Source organism: Phyllostomus hastatus, unplaced genomic scaffold (genome assembly GCF_019186645.2).
Source record: "Phyllostomus hastatus isolate PE091 unplaced genomic scaffold, TTU_PhHast_1.1 phas_scaffold_501, whole genome shotgun sequence".
NCBI classification, from domain to species: domain Eukaryota; kingdom Metazoa; phylum Chordata; class Mammalia; order Chiroptera; family Phyllostomidae; genus Phyllostomus; species Phyllostomus hastatus.
This window is the reverse complement of record NW_025334033.1, coordinates 18,190,622-18,213,245: the sequence shown is the minus strand read 5'-3', so window position 1 is coordinate 18,213,245 and position 22,624 is coordinate 18,190,622. Positions and strand designations below refer to the sequence as shown.

The 22,624-nt window shown below is 50.8% G+C and overlaps 1 protein-coding gene across 1 annotated transcript in view; it reads left to right on the top strand.

Annotated features, from left to right (window-relative positions):
- Window positions 1-22,624, top strand: part of MYO5C (myosin VC) — an 88,360-nt gene that overhangs the window by 16,230 nt on the left and 49,506 nt on the right. The window contains exons 5-11 of the mRNA XM_045822395.1: window positions 2,774-2,930; window positions 4,616-4,759; window positions 8,481-8,562; window positions 9,553-9,660; window positions 14,460-14,566; window positions 15,811-16,076; window positions 19,941-20,022. Of these exons, the coding sequence (XP_045678351.1) occupies window positions 2,774-2,930; window positions 4,616-4,759; window positions 8,481-8,562; window positions 9,553-9,660; window positions 14,460-14,566; window positions 15,811-16,076; window positions 19,941-20,022 (946 nt within the window). The remainder of the gene's footprint in view (window positions 1-2,773; window positions 2,931-4,615; window positions 4,760-8,480; window positions 8,563-9,552; window positions 9,661-14,459; window positions 14,567-15,810; window positions 16,077-19,940; window positions 20,023-22,624) is intronic.

Sequence of the window (22,624 nt, the reverse complement as noted above, 5' to 3'; positions counted from 1 at the left end):
AGAGGGCGCTTGGTAGAGCAGACTGCCTGTACCCAGTAGCACATAACTCTAAACGTGTAACTCACCCATTTAAACCGAGTTTCCTGGGTTTTGTTCCTTGTACGCAATTAAACGTTGGTCCTACTAATCCAGGGTAGAGGAATATTGATTTATTGTCCACTGTGAGATGTTCAAACTTTTTTGCCCATCCTGGGCAGCAGACTGTAATGGTAGATGAGCACAGGTTTCAGATGTCAAATTGAGGTTTTATCCTAATTTTGCCACTTGTTTTTTGTATGGCCTGTGGAGTTCTTGTTTTGCTAGCCAACATTTATCAAAGGCCTCCTGTGGACCAGTCACCATGCACACAGCCTGTACATCCCCTTGGGTGCTCTCAGTAGCCCGGGATGAGGACACCTGGGTGGCGAATGGAATCAAGAGTCGCCTGCACAGGTCACCCAGCTCAGAAAAGGCTGGGATTTGCATTCAGATCTTTTGGCACCACACATAATTTCTTTTTTCCATAACCATCCTCTTTTGGCCTCAGTGTCCTCATCTGCAATGTATAAAGAATAAAAACACCACCTTATTTTTGTAGATCCTTTTACAGTTTGCAAGAGAACTTTCACGGCCAGTGGTCTGTGGCCCTCCAACCCCCCAGTGAGGTCGGCTGAGCTACCCTCATTGCCCTAATTTCACAGAGGGACCTGGGCCTGCTCATTACTTGCCACAGCGCCTGACCTCCCTCAGCTCCAGGGTCCTCATCTGTGAGCTAGGTGCTCAGCAAGCTCCCATTCCTAGTGCTGTTGCTTATAATCAGGAAAACATAATGGTGGCTTAAACAAGGTAGCGGTGTGTGTTTGCCTGCTGCAGAGGAGTCTGCTGGGCAGGCCAGGGCTGGCACAGCCCCTCTACCAAACCGTCGGGGGCCTGTGCGGGGCAGCTGCCCTGCACCTGGGGTGGGACTCTCATCCTCAGGGCCCAGCTGATATTTAGCTGTTTCCTCTCTGTGCTAGGTGACAGAGTGTCCCAGGGAAAGATTGTGCTCCTCCCAGTTCAAGAGACTTTCCAGAAGCCCCACTTGTGATCACAGCTCATTGGCCCAAACCTGCTCACATGGCCATGCCTAGCCACAAGGGAAGCTGGGATATGTAGTTTTTTTATATGGGCCGCACTGTGCCCATTAAAAATTAGGGCATAGTCCCTAGGAACAAAAGGGAGAATGAATGTTGGATAGAGAATTACCAATTAATAACCAAATGCCTTGGTTTCTGCCACAACCAGCTTCCTTCTAGCCCTGAAACTCCTGTGAGTCTAGGATTTGCTCTGCTGCTTCTGCAAGATTAGAGCCCCTGGCCCAGAGCTCGAGGGCTGCTCCTGGGTGTCCGCAGTGTAGGCTGCTTGGAGCTGCAGGGCTGAGCCAGGTCCAAGCTTGAAAAGCCAGTTTTCCCCAGAGGTCTGTCTGTCTAACTGGAGTAGTAGCATGAATATAACACAGGCTCATGTGGGACTTGCTGAGGCTAGACTGGGGTCCAGAGAGCCCAGCATTAATAACCCCAGCCCCGTTCTACCTGGCTGAGGGACACTGGGGGTGGTGTTCACCTCAGAGTCCTAGCTTTCTCTTTTGAACTCAGAGCTCTGTCTCTCATGTCCTGTCCAGCTCTCACAGGGGAGGGTGGGTGTTCTGAGCCCTGGGTGTCACTTCACCTCTCTGGGTCACTGTTGTACTCATCTGTAAAATGGACATAAGTGGTGCAGGATCTTTGTGAGGCTTAAAAGAGGCTTATTTCACTCCCTGTAAAGTGTCCGTGGAGCCCCTGACACATCAGCCATGCTAGGTCCATCAAATGGCTTTACAATAAGGTTCTACTATCGCAATCTTGTGACAGGAAAAGTTTGATGCACTTTTTAAGATCTCTAAATTATGTAACAGAGCGCTTTGGCTTGCAGAACACTTAGGCTCCCAAGCATAGTTTGAATAACTGCTTGCCCAGTGATGCCTTTTAAATGTCTTTATTCCATGTATGTAAGTGGGAAAGTGCAGAGAGGAGTTGACATAAGCTTGAGACTGCTTTCACTGGAATTCTGTTCGCGACAACACCCAGTGGCTGGCCTCTGGGGACTTGGATTTCAGGAAGGTTCCCACCGTTTCCTAGTTGATAAGAGTGGCTCATTGTACCGAAGCCTAAACTCTTTGTGTAAACAGTGTGGTTCGTGCCAAGCATCTGCTTCCCTCTGGGCGTCTGGAACTTGGATGCCTGTGAGGGGGTGGCTACATGGGCAGCCCCCGGTAAAAAGTCTGGGCACTGGGGCTCCAGTGAGCTTCCCAGCAGATGCTTCCCACGAGTCGTCACAGTTCACTGCGGGAGGAATTAAGTGTGTCCCCTGTGACTCCACCAGGAGAGGGAGGGGACTCCTGGACGTTTACGCCTGGCTTCCTCTGGACGTGACCCCATGTGCCCTTCCCTCTGCCGAGTCCCTTTGTATCCTTGTGGTGTGATAAGTTGTATCCATTGGTGAGTGCGACTGAATGCTGAGTCCCGTGAGTCCTAGTGGACCGTTGAACCTGGGATTGGTCTCAAGGACCCTCAACATGGAGACAGAGCAGGAAACAAAAACTGTGCATTCAGTGTGGTTGTATGGGAAAAAGATGAGGAGGAAATTCCCTGGAATGTTAGAGTAATGAAACAACGTTTCCCTCCCTGCTTGTCTGTGTTTCTCTTAATGAGCAACTGTTGCCTTTTTAATAGGAAGAAATGAATGTTTTAAAAATCCTTTTGTTTGTTGGCTTCAGAAACAATAAAAATCAGTCCATCATTGTCAGCGGGGAGTCGGGTGCTGGGAAGACGGTGTCTGCTCGCTATGCCATGAGGTACTTCGCCACCGTCAGCAAGTCGAGCAGCAATGCCCACGTGGAGGACAAAGTTCTGGCGTCCAACCCCATCACTGAGGTGTGTCCTGGGCGTGGGGTGGGAGGCGGGGCGTGGGCTGATTGATGGAGAGGTGGGCTGGTTTGTGTCTGTGTTGTCCTGAGGAGCCACAGCTTCCACCCTTTCAGGACCCAAGTGAGGGTGGGACCTGAAGGAGGCCTGTGCAGAGATTGCTGCTTCTGAGGCTCTCGTCCTCTGCCTGCTGGGCTGGAGGTCCTGCCATCAGATTTCAGGAGTGCCCCGGTCACATCGGTGCCCCAGGGGAGAGCTCCTCAACCACAGACACCGGTGCACTGAGGCCAGGGGAGCTCCGTGGCCAGTGGGTACCCACATTTCTGAGCTGATGCTTAAATATTCAGGAATTTTATTGTGAGCAACAGTTAAACCTATGGTAGTTTGAAATCAGACATGCTGGGAGTATCTGCACCTTAAAAGTTGGCAAATACCACATATCAAGGCTCTTCCTCCTCCCCCCCCCAATGGCATTATCAGCAGAACCTGGATGGTCAGAGGTTGGGCAGGGCCCGCCATGACGGCGCCCAGGGGCGAGCACACAGCCCTCTCCGAAGAAGGGCACCTGGAAGGCTCGGGGAACCCCCAAGGGGCCAGCTCTGGCTGCCTTGCAAAATGGGAAGAGGATCGATTTGGATTTATTTGGAAGTAGAGCAAGTGGTCAAGAATATTAGCTTTCTAGGCCTCTCTGTTTTCTCCTCAGCGACTGTTTATCAGACCACCCGTCTAAGTCCCTGCGCCAGATCATGTGGGACGTGATGGAAAAGAATACGGCCCAGTCCCCCAGTTTTAAGGCTCCTCTAACAGAAGCACATTTCAAAGTAAATAGAAAATAAATCACAGTCCAGGATAGCAATAGAAAAGTCGAGAGCAGTGCTCAGTGGCATGCCTGATGGATAGTTTTGTGCGGACATTCGGTCAGGGCCGGCCTTGCGCATCAGCCTGTGAGCTCCCCGGAGGCAGGACTGTGTCCGCTCGGTCCGCCTGTGCCTGCAGGGCGGGTGGCCCGTAGCGGGGCTCCATAAATGTGTGCCGCAGTAAGGTGTGCTGGCTGGGGGCACAGCGTGTGTGTGTAAAGGGCACTTCTAGATGAAGGGTGCCAGGAGGGGAGATGGGCAGAAGGGGTGGAATTCAAGAATAGAAGTAAAACACTCAAGTCATGCTTGGAGTGTAAGGGGGACGGGAGAAGGCGGTTGTTTGGGTGGGTGGAAATTTTGAATGGGGGAGGGCTAAGGATGGAAATAAGCATTGAATGAGGGATGTGGACTTTAACTGAGCATTTACAGTATTTGGGGCATGGATGGGTTGAGGCACTTTATATCATTTCCTCCCGATTCTGTAAGGTGCTCATGTTTTCCATATTACAGAGAGAGATGAAATAACATTTCTAGCATCACCCAGAAAGTGAAAGAGGACCCAGGGCCCTAGAACATCAGAACCTGTGCTCTTTTTGGTTCTGCCCGGTGTCCTCTCCCCGCAAGACGGGGGAGAGCCTTGCCTGGCAGGCCGAGGGGGCGCTGTGCTCCCGGAAGCCCTGAAGCCCTGGGCTGCTTCCCCGCACCCCCGGCCTCCCTCTGCAGGTCAGACTGCCCCCCAGCACACAGGACTGGGTTTTACCAAATGGAACGGCCCCAATGGCGTTGACGCACAGACCTTTTTAATGGGGCCGAGTCGATACAGCCCTGTGTTTGCAGGCCGTGGGGAACGCCAAGACCACCCGCAACGACAACAGCAGCCGGTTCGGGAAATACACGGAGATCAGCTTTGACGAGAGACACCAGATCATAGGCGCCAACATGCGGACGTACCTGCTGGAGAAATCCAGGGTTGTCTTTCAGGTGAGGGTGAAAATGTGAAATCTCCTGTCTCCCAACTCTCTAAGTGTCGTTTCCATTCATACACTCGTTAGACACCCACGTGGTTCTGTGACTTGAATATATTGCTCTCTTTCATTTGCAGTTTGGTTTATTTTTCTGTTTCTTAAAAATTTTTTTTAATTAAAAATTGCTTTAATTTATTTGGGTAACATTGTTTAATACCACTATACAACTTCCAGGTGTACAACATTGTTATATGACATCTGTGTACTGTACTGCATGCTCATTACCTGAAGTCTAGCCTCCTGTCACCCCATATTTGCCATCTTCACCCTCCCCCCACCCCTTTTCTGCCATCTGTTGTCTGTCTATACGTGTCTGTTTTTGTTTATTTGGATGTTTGTTTGTTCGTTTGTTGCTTTTTGTTGTATGTCCCATGTATGATTGAAATCACGTTGTTCTTATCCTTTTCCACCAGACGTATTTCACTCCCTTTACTCTTGGATCCATTTGCACTCTTGCAAACAACATTTCATCCTTTTTATAGCTGAGTAGTGTTCCATTGTGTACATGTACTATACATTCTGTTTCTAAAGTATATTTTATTGATTATGCTGTTACAGTTGTCCCATATTTTTCCCCCTTTGCCCCCCCTCCACTGGTATGCCCATCTCCTCCAGCAACACCCCTCCCCCTTAGTTCATGTCCATGGGTCATACACATAAGGTCTTTGGCTTTTCCATTTCCTATACTGTTCCTAACCTACACCTGTCTATTTTGTACCTGCCAATTATGTTTCTTATTCCCTGTACCTTTTCCCCCAATCTTCCCCCCAATCTTCCCCCACCCCTTCCCCACTGATAACCTTCCAGGTGATCTCCATTTCTGTGATACTGTTCCTGTTCTAGGTGTTTGCTTTGTTTTTATTTTTCTTGTTTTTTTTTTTTAGGTTCAGTTGTTGATAATTGTGAGTTTGTTGTCATTTTACTGTTCATAGTTTTGATCCTCTTTTTCTCAGATAAGTCCCTTTAACATTTCATATAATAAGGGCTTTGTGATGATGACCTCCTTTAACTTGACCTTATCTGGGAAGCACTTTCTCTGCCCTTCCATTCTAAATGATAGCTTTGCTGGATAGAGCAAGCTTGGATGTAGGGCCTTCCTTTTCATCACTTTGAATACTTCTTTCCAGCCCCTTCTTGCCTGAAAGTTTTCTTTTGATAAATGAGTTTGATAGTCTTATGGGCACTCCTTTGTAGGTAACTGTCTGCTTTTCTCTTTATGCTTTTAAGATTCTCTCCTTATCTTTAATCTTGGATAAGGTAATTACAGTGTGCCTTGGTGTGTGCTTCCTTGGGTCCAACTTCTTTGGGATGCTCTGTGCTTCCTGGACATGCATGTCTACTTGCTTCACCAAATGGGGGAAGTTTTCATTATTTTTTCAAATAAGTTTTCAATTTCTTGTTCTTCCTCTTCTCCTTCTGGCACCCCTATGATTTGATTGTTGGTACATTTAAAGTTGTTCCAGAGGTTCCCAAGCCTCTCGTCATCTTTTCAAATTCTTGTTTCTTCTTTCTGTCTGGTTGAATGTTTATTTCTTCCTTTTTTTCCAAATTGCTGATTTTAATCCTAGCTTCCTTCCCTTCACTCTTGTTTTCCTGTACATTTTTCTTTATTTCGCTTTGTATAGCCTTCATTTCTTCCTTTATTTTGTGGCCATACTCAATCATTTCTCTGAGCAGCCTGGTTACCAGTGTTATGAACTCTGCATCTGATAGGTTGGCTATCTCCTTGTTGTTTAGCTCTTTTTCTGGAGTTTCATTCTGTTCTTTCAGTTGGGCCATGTTTCTCTGTCTCCTCTATATGGCAGCCTCCCTTTGTTTCTGTGTATTAGATAGAGCTGCTCTGACTTCCCATGTTGGCACACCTGTTATTTTTATTATTTTCTTTTTTTAGAGATGGGGAGCGGGGGAGGGAAGGAGAAAGGAAGAGAAACATCAGCGTGTGGTTGCCTCTTGTGCACCCCCCACTGGGGACCTGGCCCACAACCCAGGCATGTGCCCTTCCCTACTGGGAATCAAACCAGCAACCCTTTGATTCACTGGCTGGCACACAGTCCACTGAGCCACACCAGCCGAGGCTCACCTGTTCTGGGCAGAGCCAGGGCAGTGCAGCCCACTGTGCCGCGTTGTGGCACTGTGTGCGGGGGAGGGGTCAGAGAGGGAACATGCCGCTTGCTCTGCTCTCACCATTTTCGGTCATTTCCCTCACTTCCCGCACGTGACTGGCACCTCTGTAGCTGTGTCCTGGTGCTGATTCCCCAAGTGGGTGGGCTTGTGTATGTTTTAGGACCTTGTGGGTCCTTTAAACAGACTTTCCTGAGAGACTGGCAGTTTCTTCTGTCACCCCAACCCCCCTGGTTTTTACAGGTGGAGGTTATGAGGCTTTATTTTCCCAGCGCTGGAACCCTGGGCTGTGTGGTCTGGCCTGGGGCTGGGATTGCTCACTCCCCAGTTGTCCCTCCCAGTTTGTGTCTGTCACATGTGAGTGTGGGACCACCCATTCACCACAGCCACACATCCTCTCCACCCCGGCTGTCCGTCTCCGCCCCTCCTGTCTGTCTGGATGCATGTTTCTTTTTCAACTCTGTGGTTGTCGGACTTCCATACAGTTCGATTTTCTGGAAGTTCTGGTTGTTTTTTGTTTTTAGATTGGTTGTTGTCCTTCTTATTATTGTTTGAGGAGGCAAAGTGTGTCTACCTATGCTTCCATCTTGGCTGAAGTTCCTAGGTATTATGTATCTTTATCCAGTCTCCCATTGAAGGACATTTAGGCTGTTTCTATGTCTTAGCTATTGTAAATAATGCTATAGTGACCATGAGGGTACGTATATCTTTTTTCAATTATAATTTATGTTCAATATTATTTGTATTAGTTTCAGGTGTACAGCCTCATATACTTTACAAAATGATCCCCCAGTACTTCCAGTACCTACTTGGCACCGTATCACAATATGATTGCATATACCTCTACTAATAAAGTGTTTTCAAATTTGGGGGGTAGACACTCAGAAGAGGGATGCTGGGTTATACAGTAGCTCTGTTTTTAATTTTTGGAGGAAACCCCATACTGACAAAAAGTGATGGGTGGATGCAATGTCAGTGGAATTGTATGCTCTAGAGAAAAGATTATGACTTTTAATTTGGGCACTTAAAACCATTAGGGTTTAAAAATCAGGTGTATTTTTCTAGAACATGAAGACTTTGAATCAGACAAAACCATTAGGTTGGCTCTCCTGCCAGAGAGAGGATGGGATTGGAATCAGTGAGGGGGACTGAAGAGGAAGGCTCTCCTCCCAGCAACACGGAGAAGATTCTCCCCGGAGGAGCGTACCAGGAAGCCTTGTATTGTGTCGAGTTTCTTAAAAACTTCAACGAGGACAAACTACATGATTTCCATTTCGTAGAATGTTCTCATTGAATGGCGTTTCCTCTGGGGTTGTTCTCTGCAGACCACCGTGGGCCGCTGGCCGCCCCCGGGGAGGAAGGGCCTGCCTGTGAGCCGGCGGAGGGCAGGGCTGGGTCCCAGTGGGACAGACGGGAGCAGAGGCACAAGTGGGTGCCCGAGTCCCCGAGAAGCCCGGTGTCAGTCCAGATTAGCCATCTAAGGTCCTCTGGTAGGAGTTTCACAATGTCACTCACAAAGGGTTGGTGTAATTTTGGGACTTGTCTTTCTTTCACAGTCAGAAAATGAACGAAATTATCACATTTTCTATCAGCTTTGTGCATCGGCGCAGCAGTCGGAATTTAAACACCTTAAATTGGGTAGGTGCTGGATGGTATGTAGAAGACTCTTTTACGTAGGACTTTAAATTCTGGGTTAATTTCTTCTCATTTAGTGACATCACTTAAAAAATTTATCCTATCCCAAGATATAAGATCCTTGGGTTTGGGGGTAGAATTGGTGCCTCTGAGGAGCTAGATGAGGGCTGGTGGGCGGGCTGGGGCCAGGGAGGGGAGCCCTTCGACCCCAGGGTTCTTGCTGAAGGTCGCGGGTGACCGCGGCCATGCAGCCGGCACCACCTGGGTGCGGCCTGCTCACAACCAGCACTCACTGCCCTGAGCCCTCAGACTTTTTCATCTGAACTCCTTGGACGCATGGTCATTTTTCTAGTATGCACGCCATATTTCCCTTCTGAGGCAGAGGACCTCGGTCATAATTTGAGCTTCCTGGATGACTCAAGGTCACTGTCATATGTAATCATAATGAAGTCATGTGAGGATAATGACTGTGCCTTATGTGCTAGACAGAATGTGAACAGCAGACGTGAAAGAGCTTTCTGAAGGGTAAACTACTATTCAAATATTAGATGTCCATGAGGTCATCATCCTGTTTGTGGTAATGGCTTTATAAGGGTGTACATACATCAACACTCATCGAAGTGTACATCTTAAATGTGTGTAGTTCATCGTACACTTAATATGCCTCACTAAAAAATGTTTATGGCACAGACATTTGTAAGAAATTCGACACAGAACGCTGCATGATAAAATGGTTAGGTGTTGGACCGAAAATCACGAGCTTTGGGTTCAGGCCTGCGTTTAAACCCTCGCCCTGACCTCAGCGGGGGCCTCGTGGAAGTCGGTTCCCTCTCCGGAGCCGCGGCTCCCGAGTCGGTAATGTGGGACCCCAGGGCATCCACGGGACGGCGTGTGCTGAGTGCTCGGCACAGCTTGTGAAGAACTTCCCTTTGGACAAACATGTACGGCCAAGTTTTCGTGTGACAGACTCAACAGCATGACTTTTGATTTCAGGGCACGCGGAAGAATTTAATTACACGAGCACGGGGGGCAGCACCGCCATCGAGGGTGTGAACGACCGCGCGGACATGGTGGAGACCCAGAAGACCTTCGCACTGTTGGGTGAGTGGGGAGGCCGCACCCACGGTGAGGCCATTTCCTTTTTCAACACATTTTTTTTTTTAAGGCAAGGCTACCAAGCATGCTGAAGATTCCTAATAAACCCTAATTTTAGAATGAGCCAATCAGAACATAGTTAGGGGCCAAGTGATGAAGCCCATGCCCTTTCCCAGAAGGATCTAGCACTCACCTTGTTTGTCCTCAGCCTCACGGGCTGCTGGGGAGCCTGGGCTGGAAGCCCTGGGGATGCGCCTAAGCCCCTCTGGGCTGACTAGAGAGAAGCCTGGCGAAAGCCAAGGTCGCACCCAGTTCGAAGTCTAATGTCGACCCCACACGGCCTTCATGGGTGTCCCGACGACGACACTGTAGTGCGCACTGCTAGGGAACTTACTTAGGTGTCACCCTAAGCAGCTTATTACCCTTATTAACTCGTTTCAGCCTCCCAACCTCCCTAGGAGGTAGACGCTAGTATTTCCTGCATTTCACAACAGGGAAACTGAGGCACGGAGACAGAAAGTGATTTACTCAAGGTTACACGGCAAGTATGCAGGGAACTGGAATTGGACTCAGGGTCTTAAAATATCCATTCTTTAAATATTTTTCAGTTACAGTTTACATTCAATATTTTGTATTAGTTTCAGGTGTACAGCACAATGGTTAGGCAATCATATGCTTTACAACATGTTGCCCTGATATTTCCAGTACCCACCCAGCACTGCACATGGTTATTACAATATAACTGACTATATTCCCTGTGCTGTACTTTACATCTCTGTGACTATTCTGCAGCTACCAATCTGTGCTACTCAGTCCCTTCACCTTTTCACTCAGTCCCCCAGCCCTCTCCCCTCTGGCAACCATCAGCCTGTTCTCTGTGTCTGTGAGTCTGTTAAAGCATCTCTTTCTCTCTCTTTTTTATCCTCACCCAAGGACATTTTTTCACTGCTTTTACAGAGAGAGAAAGGGGGGGAGCGCTTAGAGAAAGGGGAAGGGAGGGAGAAAGAGAGAGAGAAAAACACTGACGTGAGAGAGAAACCCTTTCATACATGCCCCAACCAGGGACCAAACCCACATCCTGGGCATGTGCCCAGGAATCACACATTCGACCTTCCAGTCTTAGCATTTATTATTATCTCTGGTGATTCTGGGCGGACTGGGCTCCGCTGGGCACTTCTCATGTGGGGGCTCTCATAAGGTGGGGCTGGGGGCTGGTCCTCTGCAGGCTCCCTCTTTCATGTGGGCTGGGGTGGCTGCAACCACTGGGCGCCGGGAGGGCGTCTGCCTGTCTCTCCACGCGGACTCCCTCACCGCATGCCGGTCCCACGGTCATGGACTGCACGTGTGTGGCTGCCTCCTCCCAGAGCCAGTTCCAACGCAGAGTGGACTCTGCAGCCTCACTGTGCCAGTAGAACAGCCTCAGAAGCAATGCAGTCTCGCTGCTGCCAAGTGCTGATAACGGAAAGCAAGCCAAACGGCCAGCTCAGACTCAGGACTCGTGGCAGGGGACCACGCAGTGCGGGCGTGCCGGGAGGGGTGCCCAGGGCCGTGCTTGGCGCGGCCGCTGCAGTAGCTGTCAGGGATGCCTCGAGGAAAAAGAGGTCGTGTCTGAAGTGGTGTGTGGCGTGTGACACGCCGCATCAGAGATCAGCACACATCTGATGAAATGTGACCTCGCCGCCTGAATCACTAAAAATGTTCTAGACCAAAGGTCAACAGGCTGAAGCCTATTTTTTGAAAATAAAATTTTTACTGTGACAGGGACACACTAGCTTGTGTCAGTGTGGCCTGTGGCTGTTTTCACGCTGTGGTGGCAGAGCTGAGTGGCTGTGACATCAGCCCTGCCGCCTGCAAAGCCTCGTAAGAACATGTGCCAAGCCCACCCTGGGGGTGCAGTGGGAATAGGTGGTGATGAGTTCCTTGGAGTTTTCTTGCAGGGTGGGAAAAGACTCTTGGAGTTCGCCCGGAGTGTCCACACAGCACGGCCCAGTGCCAGGCACAGGAGGAGTCTCATTCGCCTCTGGAGGCCACGTGCTGTCGTGGAGTGGACTCCTGCATGGCACCGGGGGCCTCGCTGTGACGTTGAGATTGCCATCAATCACCCTGTGAGCCCCACAGTGGTGATGCCGTGCCTGTGCCAAACCTGTGCCGTCCAACACAGTAGCCACCAGCCACAGGCACTTGAATTAAATTGAAATAGAATTAAAAATCTGTACCTTGGTTGCACCAGGCACGTTTCACCGGCTCATAACCACCGGTGGCTCACAGCTCCTGTGCGGCACGGCACGGCACGGCACAAAGCATCACTCCTGGAAGTTGCCTCCGACGCTGTGTCTCCCAGCAAGGGGAGCTCCTTGTTCACACCGCTGGTCCCGTTGGCTGTGTTCTCGGACTTGTGCCTCGGTGTTGGCTGGCTTAGATGGAGACCCCCGCCAGGGCGGAATGCCTGACTTGAATCTTGTACAGGCTCATCGCACCCTTGAGCACATCTCCCTCTTTTAACATGGGATTGCTAGACAAGTCCCTGTGGGTCGGTTCGCCCATTCCTCTGTGTTGTGTGGAAATGTGTTGTGCCACATGACCTAGTTGCTGTTGAAATATGACAGGCGCCCTCACACAGCAGCAGTGGGGGCCGTGGCAGCTTTTACTCAGCATTTGGGACCTGCCACTTTCTGCTTGGAGGGAGTGGGGGCTGTCACGGGTCTGGATTCCAGCTGCCTCCTGGTGCAGCCCAGGGAGCACGGAATCCCCCAGGCCCCAGGTGTGCCTGCTGCGGCGCACCTGCCCGAGTGCACCTCCAGGCTCCGTGACTCACCGCAGGGTCAGCTTAGAGAATCGGGCAGGGTCAGCAGCAGGGTATCTGTCTCAGCACACAAACCCGCTTCACAGCGTGCCCAGTAAACGGTCCCCTGAGCCTGTTCAGGCTCCCGTGCCTGGCATGGGGCCGTCAGGGGACTCCACGTCAGACACACTCGGGGAAGCAGGGACGGCTTCACAGGCTCCACAGTCTCTTCACACACCGTAGCAGTCCCTGGCATCAAACTGCTCAGATATGACATAGCCGGTGGGACCCTGGGCAAGTTTCCTAGCCCTTCCGTGCCTTGGTGACCCTCCGTGCAAGGGGAGTGATACTAGTGCTTACTCATGTAGTTGTTGTGAGCATTAGAGAGGCGACACAGGGGGCGTGCCGGGACAGTGCCTGGCAGGCAGGGAGGGGTCCCCTCACGTTCCCTTCCCGCTCTGCCCCGGAGGTTCCTGGGCCAACCACCGTCATCCCTGAGGACACAGAAGGCAATGCATTGTGATCCAAAGCTCCTTTCCCTTGTTCTCGGCCGAGCTCATTGAATCCATCCTTTGATGCTCGCCTGGCCCGTCAGATCTCTGAGAGAAAGAACACACTGGCAACAGTCAGACGTAGCCAGGACTCGGGCTCCAGGGACATGACCCCTGTGTTTCTCATTGAAATCTAACTCGAGCCGGCAGTGCTTCTGCGTGACTTTGTCTCACTAACGGTAGCCACTGAACTGAGGGCTTACGCTCTTTCCTTCCCATCGTGGCTTTGGAGTTGTTTCACGTGTGTGGGCTCTGGAAGGCATGGAGCAGTTAGATGACTTAGCTGTGGGTCACACAGGAGGAGTGGCAGAACCGAGACCCCCTGACTTCACACCCTGAGTTGCTTTCCCTCGTCGCTGACCTGTCGTTGGTCACCGGGGCAGCCTGGGAGTTTATTTCCGGCAGAGGATCTGTCCTTCTGCGGGACGTGTTAGCTCCAAACGGAAAGGCAGCAAACGCCGAGGCCCAGTGTGAGCTGGAGTCGTCCATATATTTTTGGTTTGAAATCTTTTGCCACTTGGATTTTGTTTAATCTTTGAAGTAGAGAAGACTTCCTAGGCCTTGAAATTATTTAAGAACATGACCTAGTTGCTGTTGAAATATGACAGGCGCCCTCACACAGCAGCAGTGGGGGCCGTGGCAGCTTTTACTCAGCATCTGGGACCTGCCGCTTTCTGCTTGGAGGGAGTGGGGGCCGTCATGGGTCTGGATTCCGGCTGCCGCCTGGTGCAGCCCAGGGAGCACGGAATCCCCCAGGCCCCAGGTGAGCCTGCTGCGGCGCACCTGCCCGAGTGCACCTCCAGGCTCCGTGACTCACCGCAGGGTCAGTACCACCACCTGGTACTCACCCCCAGCCACCCCACTCCTGCACGGGGCTCCCGACCCAGCAAAGCGCTGCTCACAACCGGCAGGCTCTCCGTTGTGGTTTCTGGGAGTCTGACACAAAGTCCTTCCGAGTAGCTGGTGTGGCCTATTTTCCGCTCCAGGAAATGTACTGATCCCCTCATGATGGATGACCAAATCTGTCCTGTAGTCATAATTTGTGTCTGCCCACGTCAGTGAGGGTCCCAGCGGGAACGTGGGGATAAAAGGAAGAGGGCTCGTTTACGAAGGGAGCGACCATAACAATGTGGCCGGGGCTAAGGGAGCTACAAGGGGCAGTGGGGGGACCTGGGTGTAGCCACCAGCTGCCCTTTCCCGGTCAGCACAGGGTGTTACCGGAGCCCGAAAGGAGGGCTGGGAAAGTCTGTGCCGGGTCAGGAGAGTGACCTTACGTGACTCGGCATCAGAGTCAGCCTGAGGCATCGATGCAGGAAAGGAGACGGGGTGACCAGCCCCTCGCCCTGGGGTCCACTTCATGTGCCCTCTCCCAGCTCTTGGCACTGTCCTAAAGAAATGCATGTGTGATCTTTCTAGTGACTAAGCAAGAGAAGAATGCAATGTTCCTAATTTGGGAAAATTTTTGTTTCCAGGTTTCAAGAAGGATTTCCAGATGGATATTTTCAAGACCCTGGCAGCCATCCTCCACCTGGGCAATGTGCGGATCACAGCAGTGGGCAGTGAGCGGTCCACAGTTAGTGTAAGAGGCTTGCTCGTCTCGCCGTCCTGGTCCTGTGTTTGGAGGGTCATCAGTAGGACGTCTCAGGATTCCCCTGCTCTTGCATTTTCTCACCAGGCACTGCGGGCCACCTGGGGAGACCAGCTTACCAGGAAAAAGAAAGCAAGGGTTTCCATGAGTTGCCTTCAGAGAGTAAAGCTTCCTACTCTTCTCCCCCTTGCAACCAAAGAGGAGGGGAAAATGCACTTTCTATGTGTTTTTCTTTTATTCAACAAATTTTACTGAGAACCCACTATGTGCCAGACACCATTGTAGACTCTGAAGGAACAGCAGTGAACAACACAAAACAAGATGCCCCTCATGGGGTTATGATCTGGGAGACAGACGTGGAGGAGCAGAGACACAGCAACAGTCACAGGCTCCGGCAGCTGGTGGGGGCTGTTAGGAAGGAAAAGGCAGAGGAAAGGGTAGACCGGCGCTTTCACAAAGGGCATTCGGAGAAATCTTCTGAGCACCCACAGGACACAAAAGGCCTCCTGTCGCCTCTTCCTCTTCCTTCCTTTCTGATCTGGCGGCCGCGGGCCAGGCCTGGAGAAGGAGTGAGCTGTGCCTGTGTCTGGGGGAGGACATCTGAAGAGCAGAGGGGCAAGTGCCAAGGCCCTCAGGCAGGAGGTGTGGTTTGAGAAATAGCAAAAATGTCAGGATATCCAAAGGGGAGTGAGTGAAAGGAGGGGTGGCCAGCGAGGCCAGGAAATGAGGGGTGGGCGGTGCAGGCTGTTAGGGCACCCACTACCTCCTGACACTCGCCTGAATCAAACACCAGTGGGGCTGACTTCCTCTCTGGAAATGTAGTACCGTGTAAGTCTTGCGACAGATTTTCTTGTTGAAGAGACGCAAGGCAAGTTTACGTGTGTCTTCTGCAACAAATATGAGTGATTCTTGGTAGGGAGTACGGGTTTAGCTATTCTCATCAGTATCCACAGGAAGAAGGAAAGAAGACACAGTAAAAGTCGTTTCTATGAATGCCGATGGCCGTGGCGTCCCGCCCAGGGCAAGGGGCAGGCTCAGCGCCACTGTGGCCCCTCTTGCTTCGTGCCCAGGCCTGACCGTGTCTGGTGAGGCTGGTCATTCTCATGCCAGCTCTCCTTCATCTCCCGCAGGCCGAGCCGAGAGGCTGGGGGGCGGGGTGGGGGGGGGCTGCTGGCTGGGCTGGTGCTGGTTCAGGTGGCTGGGCGGCCCTAACGGAGCTTGTGTTGTTTTCAAAGGGGGATGACAGTCACCTGAAGGTGTTCTGTGAGCTCCTGGGCCTGGACAGCGGCAGGGTTGCTCAGTGGCTGTGCAATCGCAAGATCATCACGACCTCGGAGACCGTGGTGAAGCCCATGACCAGGCCCCAGGCTGTCAACGCCAGGGACGCGCTGGCCAAGAAGATCTACGCGCACCTGTTCGACTTCCTCGTGGAGAGAATTAACCACGCGTTGCGGTTTTCAGGCAAGCAGCACACTTTTATTGGTGTTTTGGACATTTATGGGTAAGATTCTCTTCAGTGAGCCTTTCTTTCCTCATTTGACTGTGAATGCCTGTTGTGTGTGGATGGTTTGGTGCTGGTTTCCCCTCCGTGCTCCACGAGATCAGCTTTTGCACGTGTGGGTGTCACGCACAGTCTCCTGGGCTGCAGAGTCTTACTTAGTGTGTTAAACAGAGATGCACAGTCAGTGACACCACATCCGGAGCTCACTGCTGCCAGCCACCGCGCTGGGGTTTCCACACGCTTTCTCACTTGCTCCTCAAACAGCGCTGGGGTTAACCCCGTTTTGGAGATGAAGCCGCCGAGGCTTCGAAGGCTCGGTAATTTGTTCGAGGTTGCTCAGCCGCTAGGAGGACCAGTGCAGGGTGAGGCTGCCGCCAGCCTCTGTCTCCTGACAGAGACCCCGTGAGTCGGCGTGGATCTTAGGGTGCCTTTCCCGTGTCCCAGGGGATGACAGCCGCAGGGGCCCCGCACCTCGCCCAGCTCACAGGCAGGAGGATGACCCGGACCCTGGCCTCTTAGCAGCCCACCTCCTCACACCTAAACCCTCGGCCTTTCCTGGGTAACGAGGGTCTTACATTCGCCTCAGCCCTTCCCCAGGAGTCCCCACATTGGAGTTTTGTTCCTCGTCCCTCCTGGTGCCCCATCCTGCTTTCTAACTCCCGGCTCAGACTCACGCTGAAGTGCTCATGGAAGAGCCAGAGCAGCAAGCGCCCAAGGCCAGGCCAGTGTGGAGGTGGGCTCCGAGGGCGCTGTGGCACCCGGCCTTCCACACCCACCCCTCCCCTCCCAGCACCAACCCAGGAGTCTCCGAGGGAGGAGGGGCAGGTTGCCCCATGGAAGGCATCACAAAGCATTCTGCCCAGACCAGGGGGCGGTCAGTCCCTCAGGCCTGTAAACTGCTGCTCAACCCCCTCCCCATGCAGAGGGGAGGGCTGGGCTCCAGCCTCCCCACCTTCTGGGGAAGGGGGCAAGGGGCCAGGGTGAACCTGGGTAAAGAGGGTGCCTCGAGGGAGTTACTTTGTTTAATTTAAATCCTAAATTAATCCATGTGACTACCAATTAACAGTCTATGTCAACAGTTACAAAATAACTGATACATTACTGCGGTTGTCTAGTTAATTATTTACCTTTCCTTGTTCTAAAAAAAAAAAAAAAAAAAGAATGTGAGCAGCCAGTAATAATTTAAGTAGACTTGTAAGAAGGAATAGTTCTGCTTCACAATAGTCTCTTTGTGGTAGAAATAGGTGATTGTTATATTATTCACTATTCTTTCTTGTGCTTTTAAATTGTCTTAAAAGCAGACCTCTATTCTGAGGGGATATTATTTCATTCATCCAAGAGTGTGCATGTGCCAGGCTCCGTGCTAGGTGTGATCAGCAGGCAGCATAGATGCGCGGCCCTGCCCTCTGGGACTCTGGTGTCAGCGGGGCGGGTGGAGGATAGTCAGATGAGGATGATTCCTTCGAAGGGAAGGGGGGTGTGTGGAGGCGAACTGGGTTGGAGAGGAGGGCAGCTGCGCGCCAGGAGCAGTGGGTGAGGAGAGTGGCAGGTGGGCAGGAGTCAGATCCTGGGACTTGAACTCTTTGGCTAAGTGTGCAAACTTGAGTCGGAACAATTATAAATTCACAAGAACTTCTTAGGATATGTGTTACATTTTAATTTTAAAATTAAATTCCTCTTCAAACATGGTAAAAGTGACATGCCTGTGACCACCCATGAATTAACGGTACCCCTCCAAAGAAACGAGCACCCCTTTTTAAATAACAATGTTACTGCCCAGGGTGAATGCTGTCACATTGCTCACGCCTAGATTAGCCCTATTCCGTGCGCACCCTGAAACTTTTGAGGGAGCCGAGCTCCATTTAGCTTGGAAACGAGGCAGCCTCAAACGAAGAGTCACCCATATTGAAAACATTTAAAGGTGAGGCTGTGGGCTTCGAGGTTGCAGCGGGCACCACGTGAGGGCCTGTGGTCCCCCAGCCGGTGGGCGTTTCTTTCCTCTGGCCCCAGAGCTGTGGAGGCCTGGGGCCGGGGCTCAGATCTCTGGGTGGGAGCATGCAGCCTACCGGTTGTGTGGCCCTGATAAAGTCACAGAACATCTGAAGCTCAGTGTCTGCATCTGTAAGATGGGTCTTTGTTGCAGGGCTATTATAAAGAGCACGTGGGAGAAATGGTAAAGACATCTTTCTGGGGGTGGGGGTAGGGGGTTATCTGTGGCTTTATTTCTCCATATTCTCAGTTAAATATAAGGACTTTAAAATAGTTCTTAGAATTAGCCTTTACTATATACCTCTGGGTAAAGACAGCTTAACCATAAGCATTGTTCAAATGTGAAGTGTTGTCATAGGTAACCTGCTTCTGGCATTCTAAGTCATAGATTTAGGTCTTCCCATGGGTTTTGAACTTTAGCTCTGGGGAAGGTGGGAAAGGGCAGGAAAATAATCGCTGATGCTTGACATTCTGCACCTGCTCTAGAAAGCCCTGCCTGTGGCCTTGGCTGTGGGCCACGGAGCACAGGGAGGATCTTTTGACTCTCCCGCAAGCCCAGCCCTGGCCTGTCTGTGGTGTCCTGCCTCTGGACCCTCCGGAGTGCATGTGGAAGGGGGCTGTCAGGGCTGCAGAGTCACCTTGGAGCTGGGTACAGGAAAGTTGAGGCCCTTAACCTGCCCAGGAAGTCTAAACTGAGCCAAGCCGGCTCAGACAAGTGACACCCCCAGGGGACCTGTGGCTGGCACGGGCAGGAAACCCTAGGGATTAGAGCAACTGAGAACCAAAGTTTTGGAGGCACCAAGAGCTGGGGTCACAGTGCACATCTGGCACTCCGCTGGCTGCCAGTCTCTGCGGTGGTCACTGTCTCCTCCGGCCTGCACGCGTGGCCGTGGGGTCACCGCAGCCCCCCGCCTGGGGTGGTGTGAGCGTCAGGTGGAGCGCTGTGTGTCATGCCAGCACCTAAGCCCTGGGAGGACTTCCTTCTGGCAGGAGCATTCACCTGAACGTGGCGCCTGCGTTTTGCTCAGCCAACAACATGTTTTCCAGAGTGGGGGAATTCACCTGAAACTCCAGATTTCTGGCTTCTCTTGAGAATCAGGTGATCCAGCATCCCGGCCTGCATTAATCTGAGGCTGCAGTGGCTGGAGCTGAGTCGCTGCTGCCCTGTGGACAATCCTGTTCGCCAGGGTCCCGCACAGCTGACGGTCGCCCGCTCTCTCCAGCCTGCGTCCTGTGTCTGCCACCTGCCCTCCTCAGCCCTCGAGCACGAACCCCAGGGCAGCTCCGGAGAAGCCGCTGAGAGTCTGAAAGTGGAGGCAGGGCCCGTCTGTCTTGGGCCTGACGGGGTCTGCTGGGCTATAGGCATCCAGTAACCTTGCCCTCTTCTTCCAAGGACCACGAGAGTACCCCGGGGGAGGCAGGACTGTGCCCCAGTAGGCACCGAGCAGGGAATCCAAGAGCACTGCTTTTTTTACTGAAAACACAGGTGTCCGAGGCAGGCAGGCTCACAGCATCCTGGTGCTAGCGGTGTGACCTTGGGCAAGTTGCCTGACCTCTGGAGTCTTATTTCCTCACCTGTCAAGTGACGGTGATGACAGGGCTGTCAGAGCCGCTGTGTGAACGGAATGACACCTGCCACTTACTGTGTGGGCTGTTTAAATGCCCACCTCGGGGTGGGTGTTTTGTACGTAGCAGGTTCCTTCTGAGGCAGCCTGGGAAGAGCTGGTTTATTAAACTGACTGCCGAGCTTTCAGGTGTATTTAGCACTTTCAGAAAACAAAGCAAACTTTTAAGCTATGACCTTTGTCCAAAAATACTGACCAGTGAATATGTGTCCTCAAAGTTACATTTTAACTTGTTTAAACTGTATTTCAGTTTTGAAACCTTTGATGTGAACAGCTTCGAACAGTTTTGCATCAATTATGCTAACGAAAAGCTGCAACAGCAGTTTAATCTGGTAGGTGACTTTTCTGCCCTAAAACTCATTCTCGGCCCTCTGTGCTCAGGAAGGTGGAGAGCGGCACTATCAGGCTTCTTCCCCTTCAAGTTTTGATTAGTCCAGGAGCCTCACGCTGCCTCGCTGCACCACCTTGTGGCCATATCTTGAAATCACACCCTCCCACCCTCCTATTTTATCTTTTTGGAGCCATCTGCCAACTTTCCAGTTCCAGTAGTTCCTCATCTGTCCTTCTTGGATTCAGACTTCCCTATGCAGCCAGAAAAAAATGATTTTGTTTCCTGAAGTCTTGACGTCCTTGTGAAACTCTGTATCTTTGCACCTGCTGCTCCGTCTGCTGTAACCCACCTGCTGTTCCTGTCCTTTTCCCTCCCCTTCACCTTTACCTGGTGAACTCTCCCACTTGCCTTTCGAAATTCAGCTTCTCCTACACACCCTGAAGAAAAAGTAGTATGACATCATGGAGAGCATGGGCTTTTCAAATACATATATTTTTTAATATGCTATTACAATTGTCCCAATTTTCCCCCCTACTCCCCTCCACCCAGTACCCTCTTCCCTCCAGGGTCCCCACCCCTTAGTTCATGTCAGCGGGTTGTACATATAAGGTCTTTGGCTTTTCCATTTCCTGTACTATTTTTAACCTCCCCCAGTCTATTTTGTACCTACCAATTATGCTTCTTATTCCCTGTACCTTTTCCCCCATTCTCCCCTCCACCTCCCAGCTAATAACCCTCCATGTGATCTCCATTTCTGTGATTTTATTCCTGTTCTGGTTGTTTGCTTAGATTGTTATTTAGATTCAGTTGTTGATAGTTGTGAATTTGTTGCCCTTTTAATGTTCATAGTTTTGATCTTCTTTTTCTTAAATAAGTCCCTTTAACATTTTATGTAATAAGGGCTTGTTGCTGATGAACTCCTTTAACTTTATCTTGTCTGGAAAGCACTTTATCTGCCCTTCCATTCTAAATGATAGCTTTGCTGGATAGAGTAATCTAGTTTGTAGGTCCTTGCTTTCCATCACTTTGAATACTTCTTGCCAGTCCCTTCTTGCACCCAAAGTTTCTTTTGAGAAACCAGCTGATAGTATTATGGGAACTCTTTTATAGGTAACTCCTCTCTTGCTGTTTTTAAGATTCTCTCTGAAGCCCTGGCTGGCATAGCTCAGTGGATTGAGCACAGGCTGCAAACCAAAGTGTTGCAGGTTCAGTTCCCAGTCAGGGTACATGCCTGGGTTGCAGGCCATGACCCCCAGCAACCATACATTGATGTTTCTCTCTCTCTCTATCTCCCTCCCTTCCCTCTCTGAAAATAAATAAATAAAATATATTTAAAAAGATTCTCTCTTTACCTTTAACCTTTGGCATTTTAATTATGATGTGTCTTGGTGTGGTCCTCTTTGGGTCCAACTTGTTTGGGACTCTGTGCTTCCTGGACTTGCATGGCTATTTCCTTCACTAAATTAGGGAAGTTTTCTTTCATTATTTTTTTCAAATTTTCCATTTCTTGCTCTTCCTCTTCTCCTTCTTGTACCCTTATGATTTGGATGTTGGTACGTTTGAAGTTGTCCCAGAGGTTCCTAAGCCTATCTTTATTGTTTTGAATTCTTTTTTCTTCCTGCCGATCTGATTGAATGCTTATTCCTTCCTTGTGTTCCGAATCATTGGTTTGATTTTCAGCTTCCTCCCCTCCACTGTTGGTTCCCTGTGGGTTTTTCTTTATTTCACTTAGTGTAGCCTTCATTTCTTCCTTTATCTTGTTGCCATACTCAGTGAGTTCTGTGAGCATCCTGGTCACCAGTGTTTTGAACTCTGCATCTGATAGGTTGGTTATCTCCATTTCATTTAGTTATTTTTCTGGGGTTTTGTTCTGTTCTTTCATTTGGGCCATACTTCTTTGTCTCCTCGATTTGGCAGCCTCCCTGTGTTTGTTTCTGTGTATTAGGTAGAGCTGCTTTGACTCTCTATAAAAGGCACCTGTAAATTGTGTGGGGTGGAGCCTTAGGTAATGGCTAGGTGGGGCAACCAGCTTCATCCCTTTGTGGCTCTGTGGGGGGGGAGGGCTCGGAGAGGGTGCTGTGCTGCTGCCTGACTTCTGGGGGGTTGCCCAGTCCTTGCCCCATTTCGTCACTTCAGCCACTGCCCATATGCAACTGGTGCCCTTCCAGCTGTTGCCCGGGTGGTGAATCCCAGAGTGGGATTGTAAGTACATTGTAAGTCCATGCAGGCCCTTTAAACAAACTCTCCTGAAAATCCAGCAGTTTCTTCCACCACCCCAACACCCACTGGTTTTTACAGCCAGAAGTTATGGGGATTTATCTTCCTGGTGCTGGAACCCTGGGCAGTGTGGTCTGGCCTGGGGCTGGGATCGCTCGCTCCCCAGTTGTCCCTCCCGATTTTTATCCACCACACGTGAATGTGGGCCTGCCCATTCTACCTCCGCCACCACTGCCACTGCCTCTCCTCCTGTCTCCGAGACTCCATCCCTCCTACCCATCTGGATGAATGTGGCTTCTATAAATCCTTGGTTATCCAATTTACATACAGCTTGATTTTCTGATGGCTCTGGTTGTTATTTGTTTTGAGAAATAGTTGTAACTCTC